The 13,949-nt window shown below is 40.9% G+C and overlaps 1 protein-coding gene across 1 annotated transcript in view; it reads right to left on the bottom strand.

The window, feature by feature from the left end:
- PLB1 (phospholipase B1) overlaps nt 1-13,949 on the bottom strand; it is a 97,990-nt gene that overhangs the window by 23,943 nt on the left and 60,098 nt on the right. The window contains exons 34-43 of the mRNA XM_026059479.1: nt 13,247-13,290; nt 11,857-11,965; nt 8,076-8,127; nt 7,858-7,938; nt 6,678-6,743; nt 6,222-6,322; nt 4,052-4,133; nt 3,533-3,637; nt 1,650-1,745; nt 468-539 (exon numbers count right to left, since the gene is read on the bottom strand). Coding sequence (XP_025915264.1) covers nt 468-539; nt 1,650-1,745; nt 3,533-3,637; nt 4,052-4,133; nt 6,222-6,322; nt 6,678-6,743; nt 7,858-7,938; nt 8,076-8,127; nt 11,857-11,965; nt 13,247-13,290 — 808 coding nt within the window. The remainder of the gene's footprint in view (nt 1-467; nt 540-1,649; nt 1,746-3,532; nt 3,638-4,051; nt 4,134-6,221; nt 6,323-6,677; nt 6,744-7,857; nt 7,939-8,075; nt 8,128-11,856; nt 11,966-13,246; nt 13,291-13,949) is intronic.

Genomic DNA, 13,949 nt, shown 5'->3' with positions numbered 1-13,949 from the left:
CTACACTTCAAATTCAGCAGTTTTGATTTATAAATGTAGAAGCAGTTTCCACAGAGTCCAAAGCATCTCAGTTATGGATGAGGATAGGAAACCCAACCTACCACTAACTCAAGATAGAACAGATGCTGGGATTTTCAGAGCTGCTATCATGCCCCAAACCTATTGATTCTAATTGGAAAGATCACTCAGAATATTCCGTTATTTGCATCTTGAGCTGCCTCAGTACTAAAAAATGTAGCAAAACAAAATCTCTGCTACAACTGAAAACACACAAATCAGCATGCTATCAATTGGTATTAACTGCACAGTTAAAGACCAAGCAACACCTGAGCACCTGTTCACACAGAGTTAATCAGAGAGTGAAAATTTTCAACAGACTTGTTCCCGACATACCCAGTCCCTGCTCTCTCCAGCAAGCACAAGCACAGGCAGCTGATACCTGGCTTCCACAGTGTGGGAATATTTACCTGAGTTGGACAGCTGAGGGTAATGTCAGCCATGAAGTCAAAGGAGTCTGTTTTCTGGCCTACAGGTTGGAACTAGAAAGGAAGACAAAAGAAATTATCTTGTAGCTGTGTCTTCTCATCTTACATTCATATAACAATTCTAATCCAAAAGAATCTAAATACACCTTTCAAATTTATATAAAGCTGCCTGTATTTACAGATCTTGATTCACCCAAGACTGAGATGCATCTGCTTCTCAGAAAGAACATGACAACTGTAAAATAAAACAGCAACTCTAGAAAGAAGTTTAAAATGGGAAGTGGAAAACTACACTGCATCAGTTTAAACTCCAGGAGGATTTTGGCAGGCATATGCAATTCCTCTGGAATTATGCCAGAATACAAGGTCATAAACTATCTTCTCCTGCACAAAAGAAGATACTAAGAGTCCCTCAATTTTTATAGCTAAGCTGCATGAGGCCATCTCCAACAAGAGGTGGTCTATACGCAGAAAATTAAAACAAATTTATTTAGAGGTACTGCTTGACTGCAGGCAATCATGTTAGCTGTTAAGACAATACACTCAAACATATAGAAGTTACCATCCAGGATCTGAGATACTATCTCTGTCTGYCTGCACGCTCCTACTGCACTGCAACGCTAAGAAAATGGGTTTGCTTAAGCAACCTTTAACTTAACAACTCATTTTTATTGAGTTTTATTCATGTTCAAAGGTAGTGAATTAAAGCCACTTTAATTCCTAATGAGGAAACCTACAAGGTTTTAAAACAATTTAAGCAATCCATTTTAAATTGGCATATGCAGTTAGGATTCTTTTTTGGTGGTTCCCCCAAATAAGTCCATAGAAACATCATCTCTACTAAATATTATCCTACCTTTAGTGACAATCGGTGAAATAAACTGGAAGTTACTCAGCTGAAATCCCTAGAGGCTCAGATGATGCACTTACACCACCCCTCCCCACACACTTGCAGAAGCAAGAGCTTCTAGGTTGAGATCAGTTCTAAATTTGAAGGCATCTGACTAGTAAACTAGGAACATAAGCACTGGGAGCTCATCAACAAGATCCAGAGTTATCCAGGCCTTCATTGCAATGTTTATTACATAAATAATTACATAGATAATTGTAGGGGTAGCCAGTTCTAGCTAAAGACTGTATTATGTGCCATGCATGTYACCTTACCATAGCGTTCCAGAGAGCCCTGGCAAGCTGAGAATGACCTTTCTGACTTGCATGGAAACAGTCAGGTGAAAAATAGGAGACATCTGGATGCCCATCCTGAAAACGAAAACATAAAGGACATCTGAGTGCAGAAGAATCCACATAGCTCCAACTTTGGGTTGCTGAGGTCAAACCAGAGCTGCTAATGGAAGCTGCATGCTATATGTATTTGATGCTGCAATGCAGAAAGTCTCTTGATTATCTGGTGATACAAAGTATACTGCAGCAGGTCCACTAGCTGTTAGAAATGCTTAACCTCTGTGTGCCTAGAAGCTCAGGTTCTTTGATGTGCAGATCCACATAGAAATAACAAAAAACAGGATTTTGAGCTTGGTGGTTAGTCTCTCTCAAGGTTCGCCAATAAGGATAGGTTCTTCTCCTTGACACATCATCAGAGCTGCTCCACAGGCAACACTATGCTGTGCAGTGCCTTCACATGGTAACAAGTGTATTACTGATGATGTACCAGAAGGAACAGAATCCATCCCATTTCTCACAGCTGTGTCAGTTCTGCAAGTCTGAAAGAAGTAAAAAGCAAATAAAATGCTTTTGAGTGAAGGCAGCCAAAATGACTGAATACACCAACACAGTGTCCTTCTGAGCACAGCTGTACTTTAGTACAGACACTGGAACATCTGAAGGAAACAGAGTGTGGAAATTTAAAAATCTTGGCTTTCATGCGAGTCTACTGAGATGAGAAAGACTAGATTACAGATGATTGAAACCTTTTTTTCAGAGCATTCCTTCCTCAAAGCTTGAGCAGGTTTTGATCCAGTATGTTTTGGCTAGCTCATTAGAGGTCTACCACCAAAATTTGGATCCATATTTGATCTTCTGCCAAGTTTAGAGGCAGAATTTTCTGTTCGGGAACAACTGAATTTTGTGCAAGGTATTAAAAAAAAAAAAAAAAAACTTTCTTAAAATCTGAAAGAATGATTGTGAGATTAAAGAGTTCAGAGATTTTTCTCCTCCTATTTTTGTTTCTGTGTTCTTTTCCTCTGTACCAAAACCCATGGAAATGAATTATCGCAACAACTAACACAAATAAATAAATAAATAAAAGCCTATTTTTCTGTAAAGTATTCAGCCAGTTTTGACATTTAAGAGTTTTGTCTAGCATCTGAACTTTTCAAACTTATCACAAGCTATTTCCAGGATCACCCTGATCCAATGATACCAGAGCCATATCTGCTGCTCACAAGTTTTTTTGTCCCATCTGCTACTAGTCCCACCTGAAGTCAGGAACTGCAGATGTGTGAGAATTAGCACATGGGGTTTCAGTTTCAGAGAAGGTTTGGGTCACTTCCTAGATTTATAGTTTGCTGGGACTTGCCATACAAGGAACTGAAGTACATTCTAGTTGCCACTGACAGGGAAAAGGGCTCACTGCATAAAACTACTACCTCCATTAGATCTTGTGTAAACTTCTCTTTCTGAACAGGCACAGAAGAATTGGTTAGGGGACATGAAAAGGAGGTGATGTTGTCGTCTCCAGTGAGCACCTATGTTGCTTTAAGAGCTGTAACTTAATATCTTTGTCTTTATTAACCATTTTATATTTTCAGAAAGAAAAATATTTACATATCCTTGAAAACAGACAGAGAACAATCTCTTAATTCAAGTTTTGATTAATTTTTCAAAGCAGTAATTCATATTGACAGCACAATATGTAAAACAAAGAACTGATAACCAAAGAAGTCTAATAATCTGTTATACCAAAAATCAACAAGTTCTGATAAAAAAGAATAAAACATGACGAGCTGAAACTATTTTGCACATCAACTTTAAAGGCTAGATACTTGCACTTAGTCCTTTACATGCAGGCAAGTGTCTTCAGACCATACCTGATGAAGAGGAATCTTGGGATTTTGGAGGAAAGGCTGGACTACCACTGTGAAATTTTCATGGGTGTCATATCTGCCAGACTCCACCAGTTTCTGAATACCAAGCTGCAAGAAACAAAAATGACTCATGATAACCCATCGACATTTTTCTTTGAGAATGCAGGTATCAGTAGGAAGCTTTGTTTTTAACTGAAATACCCAGGGAGACTGACAAAAAGGTGAGCCTTTGCAAAGTGGCTGGGAAGGCTTGAACACACTACTGCAACTGTTTTTGGGGGGACCGGATTTTGTTAACTAAAACCCCACCTATCCATCTGTACTAGGGAACAGAATTTTGCTGAACAGCTTGGCTGCTGTCATATAGTATTTTGAATAACAGCAAATTACCTCCTGGATAGCTCACAGGGCCCATTTGGGTAACACATTGCTATGATTTGCAATAAACAGACAGGTTGCTGGGTATTCAAGAGCTCACCTCAACTAAAAGCAAAGTGACTGCACCACTCCTGATAAACGTACCTGGTAAGCTCTGGTAGCTTCTCTCACCATTGTTACATTTTGTGAGTTTTCTTCTCCTAGAAGGACACAACTACACAGGTAACTGGGGGAGAAGTTAGAGGAGTAAACAGAAATAGAGACTGTTAAAACCTGAGAATGCAGAAGTCACCCTTTGCCACCCAAAGCCCTATAACACGGGAGCAACAAGGAAATCTACACTCTAGTGTTTCTGTGAAAGTGTCCGATGGTCCTTGCCATCTTTCAACATTACAAGTTGAATTAGTCTTATTTTCTGCCTCACATGAGTGATGCTACTCTAATATCGGTTTAGTTTCACCCCCAGGCATATTGAGGTGATGATCACTCTACTGTGCCAGTTTATGTCCCATTCATTGTATCCAGGCATCCAAAGACCCTTTGGCCTGACAGAGGTGCATGCCATTCCCCCTGGAACTAGTAAACAGGTCTTTGAAATTTACTGGCTGCATTACCCCTGAGCCTTTCCAGGCAACCACTCCTTCTGCATTCCTGAGACACAGAACATGCCCCTGTCTAGAGGGTTAGCAAAGAAAGCAAACCACCCATCTCAGTAAAGCCTCTAACCAGGAGAAACTTGCCTACTCTGCAAATACTTCCCATTTCCTCAAAAGGCCTGAAAATCCAGATGCTTGTGGACTTCAACCCACTTTGAGGAACCCTGTATCAATAACTTCAACCCAAGCCCACTGAGGTCTACCTTACATATCACAGGAAGCCCTACAGTTCTAGACCTAGACACTTCACACAGAGGGTCTCTTGGCCTAAGTGTCCTAATCTTTAAGGCACAGGCATCTATACTCTAACCTTAGAAAGAGAAGCCCAGCTCACTACAAACTACTCTAGTGTGGCAAATTCTGTTCCCTTGAGACCTGTAAGACCACAGCAGCCCTAACCCAGAGAAATCTATTTATTCAAACACTAAATGAAGATTATTAGGTGAGCCGAGCTTCCCTAAAACTAATGGTATGTGGAGTGCTAACTAGTGTCTCTACTCTGAGGTTAGAAAAATGGAATGGCCTCAACTGTTGTAACATGCTTGAAGGTCAAACAGCCCCATAATACTTTCAGCCAGAAAGGGAATGATGACCTACAAATCAAATCCACCCCTATCTTAACCAAAGTCCAAGGAACTATTACACAAATCCTGATTTAACCAGCGTAAGAACGTGATCCTAATCTGACCTGGAAGGGAATCCAGCAGCCCAAATCAAAGCATAGTTCCATAAGGGTAAGCTACCTTTAATACAACCCTGCCTCAAGTCTAAACTTGTTACCCCAAACCTTGAGCAAAAGGTTAAGCCTGTTACCTCACTCTTTTTGATCATACCAGGCCCAACCTTCATTCTTTTGCCAGGGGACTTTACCACTTTGCTCATGTTAAATGTTGTCCTGTGCACTGCCTTAGTCCACATCTTTGGAGTCACAGTGAGATCTGTAGCTTCCAAAATCTTAGACGCAATTTAGACCACTGACTTCTAACAAGCCTGGTTCTACCCCTAACCCTTATAAGCCCTCTCAGACCCAAATGAAATCCTCATGCAGCTAGCTCCTCTCCAGCCCCAGCCCTAAATCCCATGCAAGCTCTACTACCTCTGATGCAAGCTCTAGATAGACATGTTCTAATCTCTCTGATCCTGACCTAAGGAGCCTCACCACCTTCCACCCTTATCCTAACTCAAGTATAACCATAGTCCAGGCATCTAAAACTTCTGCTACCTTAATCATAGCCCAGGGTGCCCTATCTGATCCAGCCGTAACATCAGGAGTCCTTACGCGTCTCAGCTAGGAAACCCAATCTACTATTTAGCACAAGCAACTCCACTCTCCAGAGCCATAAACTTTGCCAAAGAACATCTTTGAGCCACTGTACCAAACCTGGTCCGGAGTTGCTTACACTCTGTAACCACAAATTAGTATAAGGAGCTGCCTGAAATACCTGTAGAAACAATACTTGTTCTTGGGAGCCTTTTAAGTGAAAGACAAGATAGGCAGCCCCATCAGGCAGGATGGTGTCAGCACTGGATGGGATGTCCATAGGACTCTAATGCTATCTTTGAACATCAGGTCAAATGATGAGACGAATGGAACAAAAATGTGCTTTATCATCATAGACAGTAAGTTTAGGTGCAAAAGGAAGTAAAACAAGCCTTACTCTGCCAAGTAAGTGGGGCACTGAACTTGAGTATCCACAAAAAACTGCCTCAGAGGGAGAAGGTCCATTACTTCAACCAGATTCACTAGAGCTTTTGGAACCTGAAAGGAAAGTCAGACCTTAGCTTAGAAGGAACTGGCTAGGTGGTCTTAAATGCATTTATTTTATATCACGAAGTCCAGCCACTCCTTTCCCTTTTCTTTTCTGCCTTGTTGAGAAAAAAAAACAACTTCTCCAACCCAGCTGTTGATCCTTACCCAGTCCCATGGTCCAGTATTCCTGTCTGTCATTTCAGACAGCATCTCACTACCCTCAGGTAGACAAGACAAAAGAAAATGTTTTTATGGAAATTAATAGAGTACATTTGGTACCAGAATGGAAGGAACAACAAAAGCTGGCACCAACAGTTATATACCAGTAAAAGCTAGAATGCCGGGACAGTTTCACAGCACTTGCCTGCTCATGCAGAATATCAAGGGTTTCTTGAATTCGTGTGGTGAAATTTACAGCTGAGTAATGATCCTGGTAAAAAGAGAAGAAAAGGGTTTACTGCTAATGGAGACAAGACATTTGAGTAGTGAGGATGGAGACTCACATTAATGCACTTCTTCTGTGCCACAGCAGTATGTTCAGTGGAATGTTCTTGTTCCTTTCTAGAGACCAGGAACTTTAAACCTATCAGTTAATCTAAAATGTACAAAGACTCAGTTAATTTAGGGTTTAAAATAAACCCTCTTGAATAGCAGCATGTTAAACCTGAATCCACTGCGTCCTTCATGTGAGGATGGAGGAAGGAACCTAATATGTTTGCGTGTGAAAAACATAAACCAAGTAGACATAGGCAGGACCACAGTCAACTGATAAGCTCTCAAAGTTAGGTGAAATCATTACTAGTCAAGGACATAGCTATAAATATAGCTATAATTAATATTTGGCGGCAGCAGCAAAGACACCTATCAAGGTTCCTGCAAAAGCAGAAAATTCCCCAAGCGCAAGGGGTGCAGGGGAACTGAAAGTGCTCACAAGTTCAGAAGTTAGTGTATTAAAAGTGAAAGAGTAAGAGCTGGCAGAGGAAGGTGGTCTCTCCTCACCACCTGCCTACTCAGCTCCCATGATCTCTTCAAGGCAACCCTCAAGATAGTCCAAAGAAGCATCAAAAGATACTGAGCACCACAGCAACTTCCCCTATATACACCTCACCTGTTCCTAGCACCTCCCTGCACTGAGTTATGGGGTGATGACAAACATTGCTGGGTTGGACTGAAGGTGGTTCAAAGTAGTATAATTCCTTTTTGGGTGTCTAATTGCTGGCAACAGAGTTACCATATCAGAGGAGTGAAGCTCTTCTTCCCTTTGGCCCTTCCACTTTTTGCTCATGGTCATAAAAGAGAGTAAAGATGACAGTGGTTCCTACCCCAGTGAGCCAGAGAGAACACAGACTTCCTAACTCTGCTGCTGGTGACTGTTACTACATCAGGGCACTGTCAGCAGCACCCCCATCAAAACATACAGCAGCACATACAATTCATGATCGTTCCTGTTAAAGGCTCTAAGGATTCATGGATTTCCCTTAAAGTGTTTCTACTCTGACATCACAGTCCCACTATTGTTTTAGTTAACCATTTCTACTACTCACAGGGTCTTTGCAATAGTTGCACAGATCATTGCCTCCAATATGCACCGTTATGATCTTCCAGTCAGCATTGAAGTCAATTCTCTATGTAACAAAGAAGAAAATAATGAGCCCAATTTTCTTTGACTGGTATGTACATGGTATTTTTGAAGATGGATCTAYCATGGGAAGTAACACCTGTTTCTTTTCATGTTGTAAGATTAAAGTCCCAGACAACTTACAGGATCAGTTTTCATTAATCTCAGGAGAGTTCTTGCTTGATCTGGTAATTGCCTGTGAAGAAGGACAATCAGTGAGTGAAAGAAACACCCTTAGGGAGAGGTCAAAATTATGCTCTTCAGACACCTTAAATACTATGCATTTTCAGATATCAGAAGAGTCAAGAGAGAGACACTACAATTCTCATTTTGCAGTTATCAAATTACATGTTTGCATCTTTGCGGGAAGTAAACATCAAATTGATTGATACAGATCGCATGCAAGTTCAGTAATTAGTCTGGAACCAAAAGTTTAGCTTCTTATTACAGTGTTTAGCACCTAAAACAGCTGAAATGCCAGACACTGCACAGCATCTTGTTTGTTCGCAGACGGTCTGATTAGAACTGGGCTGCTATCAACCTATTCCTTGTGCACTAAAACACCAAAGGAATCATATGTCCCAATATTTAACGGACCTCCTGAGCAAGTTTGTGCACATACCACTCTGTGCTCATTCCCCTGGTTTCTGTAGCTTGCGCCCAGAGTCAACACTTAAATTTTCAATTGTGTACTAACAGCCTTGTGTACTCTACCTTTCTAAGCTAATTAAAAAGTCCAAGCAACTTTCAAGATTACTCAGACAAGTTGACAGCCTTGCTGTTTTGCAATAGCCATTTAAGCACTCTCTCTCTCTCTTTCATGTATATACACACATACATAACTGCAACTGCCATGAATTTTGAGTTACCTAGACTGAACACTTCAATCTTGTTCCACTGCTCTGACACATCGATCCTCAAATATGCTTAAAGAACATGGTTGGAAAGCTTTGGCCCTCCAGGCAGTTCTRTAGTCTGAGATGAGCTGCATCGCTCTCCCAGCTCTTGTTAGAAACACTTCACTGACTGTATATAATTTCTGGAAGTACATCAGCTGACATTAAGCATGACACACTTGTTTTGTATAGTAACCAGAGCTCAGCTCTCCTTTGCAATGCTGTATTTACTGTAGAAGCAGGAGATATTTCCCACCACCTCCCTCCAACTGAATATTGATCTAACACTAACATAAGTGTATTTACTGGGGAATGAGCCCTGACACACATCTACTTGTGACACAGACACTGTATGAATCTAGTAGTTCTGTTCACTCTTGCCTTTGTCCAAAGTCATAACCTACTTATTTATATCCCAAAGCTATCACAGGCCACAAGCTGTAAGGATTTTCCTTCTGTTCTCACTGTGGAAGCCCCTAAGTTATGGCACTGACTTTGGTATTCATCCAGAGGAAAACACCACTTATTGAGTAGACAGCCTGCAACACCTTAGATTTCTCATGCAGTCGTTGAACTGCTGATGCATCCCCAGCCAACAGTCAATAAGATCTAACAATATCCTGAATGAAGCAGCATCAATAACTTTCCATTCTTGAGCTGCAGTCTCCAGAAAATTTACATCTTGATCAACAGAAACATTCTGCTAATGGGAAACACACTGATATTCACAGTTCCTGTCACCTGTTCTCTCTTCCGAGCCTTCAATTCTTCACCTCATGTTTTCAAGTGAAATCAGAGCTGTCAAAAAGACTGTACACTTCAGCAATATGCTTTAGCTACGTGCTTAACTCCAGCATGTACTTAAGCACTTTGGCAATGAGAGGAAAGGGGATAGGCTTAAGAATATTTTGCCGAAAAAGGTCTGGACTCCTACATCGCCATCAAGTTCACTAAGCATCTCTTCAAGGCAGCCACTGATTTCATCTTCGTAAACCCCCACATCTGGTTTTTAAAAGCCGGTAAGGTTGCAGAACTACTTGGTTTCAGCAAGTGCCCAGCACCTCTGGAAAACAGTTTCCATATTGGTACCCAAAAATAAAACAGACCAGGTAACAGTTCTGAAATATCAGCATTAGATGCTTTCATTCATGGAGTATTTTTGCCCTCTGGATAATAGAAAAAAAGGAATATTTTTGGCTGATGAAGAATAAACCCTGGATTACACTATCACTCCAGGGCCAAGTATCTAAAGCTGGAGAAACATTTCCTCTCTCCCTTATGTTGCAACAGTTTTAAATAATTTTACTAGGAGACATGTAACTCCTCAGATACATCAAGAACCACAAAAGGACAGGAAAGAATCTCAAAAAAGGCATCTCAAGTTCAGGGATGTTACTGAAGTAGTTTACTCTGAGACACTGAACTTCTTTTCTTTACTCTTGCACACCTTTCTACAGAGAGGTAACAAATAGAGAAACAACAGAAGACTAGCAGGAATCATGAAGAACTGTCTTCATCCCATTGCTAAATATTTACAAAATAAAAAGGTGGCTGCAGAAGTCAAGACAGCTCTACCTCTTCATGCTTATCTAGTCCAGCTGGATTGAAAGGGAAAAGACTAATCAGTATGGATGAAAAAGACAGTTGTCCTTTGAACTAACATCCATCAATTCATTTCAAATGGCTACCAAATAACTATCTAATATTAATGCCTTGGTTGCTACTGATACGGACGGCATTCATATTGATGACTTAAAAGGAAATATTATCCTGTTTCAATCCTTCTCCCCCTCCAAACAGCCTCTTTAGGCTTTAACTGATGCAAAATGCAAGGCAGCCACCTATCTCATTCTTTCCTGTAACAAACAAAAGCTGAAGTTAATCTGGATATATGCTCCATATAGCAGTCTGTTCATGAATTCTCATGAATGGCTGAATCAGAGCCATAATCCATGCATGTATTTCACTGACACAAACAGAAACAAATTCAGTCACCACTATGAAATGAAATTCCTGCTCTCAGGTATGGGACGCTGTATGATACTTCAGGGCATCTAGCAGACTATTTCTGTCCAGAAAAATAAGCATTTACTGAGAATACTGGTATGAGTCAGAAGTTACTCAAGGCCTGCAGGAGAACCATAAGTAATACCTGATAAATCCTAACTGACATCGCTTAGATGCAGCAAACTCAAAGACCTCACTTGGCTTCTGGATTTCACTTTCAAGAGCTCTTTGGAAATCAAGAGGATTTTTTTTTTAAAACAAAAAAAAAAAGGGGGGCGGGATCTGGGTATTATCAACTAACAGTGTCAAATCCAAGCATGGTCTGCCAGGTCCTCTGCCCAAACTGTGACTGAATCTCAGCAACCATATGTTTTGTTAATTAAACTGCACTGATTCAGTAGGAAGCCAGGAATTTCTAGGATAAGAGTATATCAAAGTTCAACTCATACAGCCTCCCAGGTGTGATTAAAAGTAAAGGGCCAAATGCAGATGACTGCAAGACATTACAGCCCCAATAAACTGGCAGAACTGGCTGCAACTGCACCAGGTCTGCAGTGCACCAAAACTCAGATGTGACTATCAGCAATTCTTTCTTCAGATTCCAGACTGTGACTATTTTTTTCTCTCTGTCAATCTTGCCTGCCTATCCAGATGCCTGAGGCCAGAATTATGGAAGGTTTCATTGAGTTTTTCTCCTAGTAATTCTTTACCAACTCACTACATGCTCATTTTCCTAAAACATCCCTGCTCTCAAAGATTTATAGAGAGATAGATAGATAAATGGATGAATGTTAAAGACAAAGAGTAGAAACCATCACCACCAGTTTCTGTCAATTTCTTGCTTGTGGAGCACATAACCAGGACTGCTGGTTTCATTTGAAAGTTCAGCTAAGCCAGTTTTCACCACCAACTAGACTGGTTTTGCCTGCTGCTCAGAGCAAGTTATGACAGCACATGAGACAGTTGGAAGGGAATTAGATGAAGCATCCACCACCTGAAAGGTAAAACAAAAAGCTACATACTCAGCCTCTGCTTCAGGGACTGCCTGGTTAAGGAATGCGCCTGATTCATTCGCACGCCCTGTCCCAGTTGAATAGCCCACGATCTTAGCATTGAACTCTCGAATGATGTCTGAAAAAGAAGGATGGCAATGAAAGGAAAATGACCTTATCTGTTTCCTGCCTCTTGGGACCAACACACACGAGCACTGCCACATTTTTGCCTTCAGACAACACAGTACAGTTGCTACAGTCTCCATTCATCCACCAAGCAGAGGCGAGAGGAGCAACCAGCTGGCAGCGGCTCAGATAGCACTGGGTCAACTTGCGTGCCCTGTACTGTCACCAGAGGATAAGAAGATCAGAATTTAGAATTTTATTGTATGCAGCTATCCTACTTGTTACAGTGGATAAAGCCTGAACTAAAACCCTCACAGTCACCTGATGGGGACTTGTGAAGCGAGTCTGAAGGGGGTGTCAGCCCTGTAGTAGCTATAAGTGCTAGGTTTCAGCTGGAGATTTTGGGTCGGTCTCACGGCTGTGCAACATCTCACACTATTGACAAAGTTGAAGAAAATCTCAGATGCATGGTTCGGAAGTACTCCCACCTTATGCTCTGTTATCTCAATAGTAATTTCCAAAAGGAGGTAAACAGCAGAATTCAGAGCCGATAATGAGAACAAAGCCACATTATAAACTATAAATGCTACTTTAACCTCAGAGATTCAATTAAACACATTTTAATGGTTAAAAAAGGCTTTATCAAAATGTAATAGCATCCAGTGAATCAATTAATTGCTTATAATTGCTTATAAAGATGATATTCTTGTTACATTCTGTTCATAACAATGAGCAACACAGAGGGCCAGTTTATTGACCCTCTTGAGGCGGAAGTTTATTATAGACAATCTGAACTCAAACTCTGGTGGCTTTACATTAACAATAAGCTGAGTTAGGAGAAGTTGCAGGTTTCAGTGAAAAGAAAGTTAAAATTATTTCCCTCAGGTTACATGTACAAGTAGTTAGCTGTATTTACCAAAGATGCCTGCTCTCTGAAAGCATCCCTTTTTAGGAAAAAAGTGTGGTAGCATATTTATTAAAAGCAAATGCTAATTGCATCACAAACATGGACATAGCAAACTTATTTAGAAATTCAGGTAACGCCCACSAAGCAGTTTGAAAAGGGAGAGGAAAAAGAAAGGAAGGGAATTTCTAGTTTCTTCTCAGTGTCACTGATGAAGCAAATGTTTTTTCATTAGTCTTGGGATATTGTTTCTTTGAAAGGTAGTTCTTGTGAATTACTCTCAGATATCTTGAAGGCATTTAAGAAGATCTCTCTGCAAACACACCGCTCAAATCAGCCCATTCCCTCTTTTTAATCTTGCCAGTTAGATCTAGGAAAGCATTTACTTACTAGGTAGAGTTGTCACATTCTCTAAAGAGGCATCCCCTCCAATACTAAAAAGAGAAAGAGAAATCCCAGTCACTCATCTCTTAGCTGGACACAAACAATAAGGAAAGAGAAAACCTACCACATTGTCTGGAAAATGTGAAGGGTGATTAATCTGGAAACTATACAATCTATCAGACTAAGTGGAAGGGCCAAAAGTGGAAGTGTTATTTGGGAGAATAGCTGAGGTTTCCATGGTAGAGATATTTGTCAGAAGGATATATGTTCTTGCAGTTGTACAGGGGTTTGAGTCAATCATTATGAAATGGCAGAAAAGTGCCTGAGAAGGCTGCATCTTTGAGCGACTGAGCCCTAGAGCACGGCAGACTCCAAGGCAGGTTTGCAGACCAATTTCAGCCTCATGAAGTCGCCCTAAGGCGGCACCGTGCAACCAGCCCCTCTGGTGACTGAGATTGGTGACAGCAGCTCCTACAACTCTTTCCCTGCCTGCTTCCTGCGCAAGAGTTTGTTCTCTCAGGTTTTTCAATTGCTGGAACACACTGGGACACTGATTTATGGGGGGGAGACTATGACAATACAGAACCGCTTCACTTTCAGCTGTGCTGTATTGTCACACCAAAAAAATCTAGCCTTTCATGACTGTGTGTGTTACATGTGCTAAAAGTTCTCCAGTTAAACAGAAACTGTATTCCCTGGTCCAACAAAA

Source organism: Apteryx rowi, unplaced genomic scaffold, assembly GCF_003343035.1.
Source record: "Apteryx rowi isolate R43461 unplaced genomic scaffold, aptRow1 scaffold_158, whole genome shotgun sequence".
In the NCBI taxonomy this organism is placed as follows: Eukaryota; Metazoa; Chordata; class Aves; order Apterygiformes; family Apterygidae; genus Apteryx; species Apteryx rowi.
Note: the sequence above shows the minus strand (reverse complement) of the source record. Positions and strands in the feature narration are given on the sequence as shown.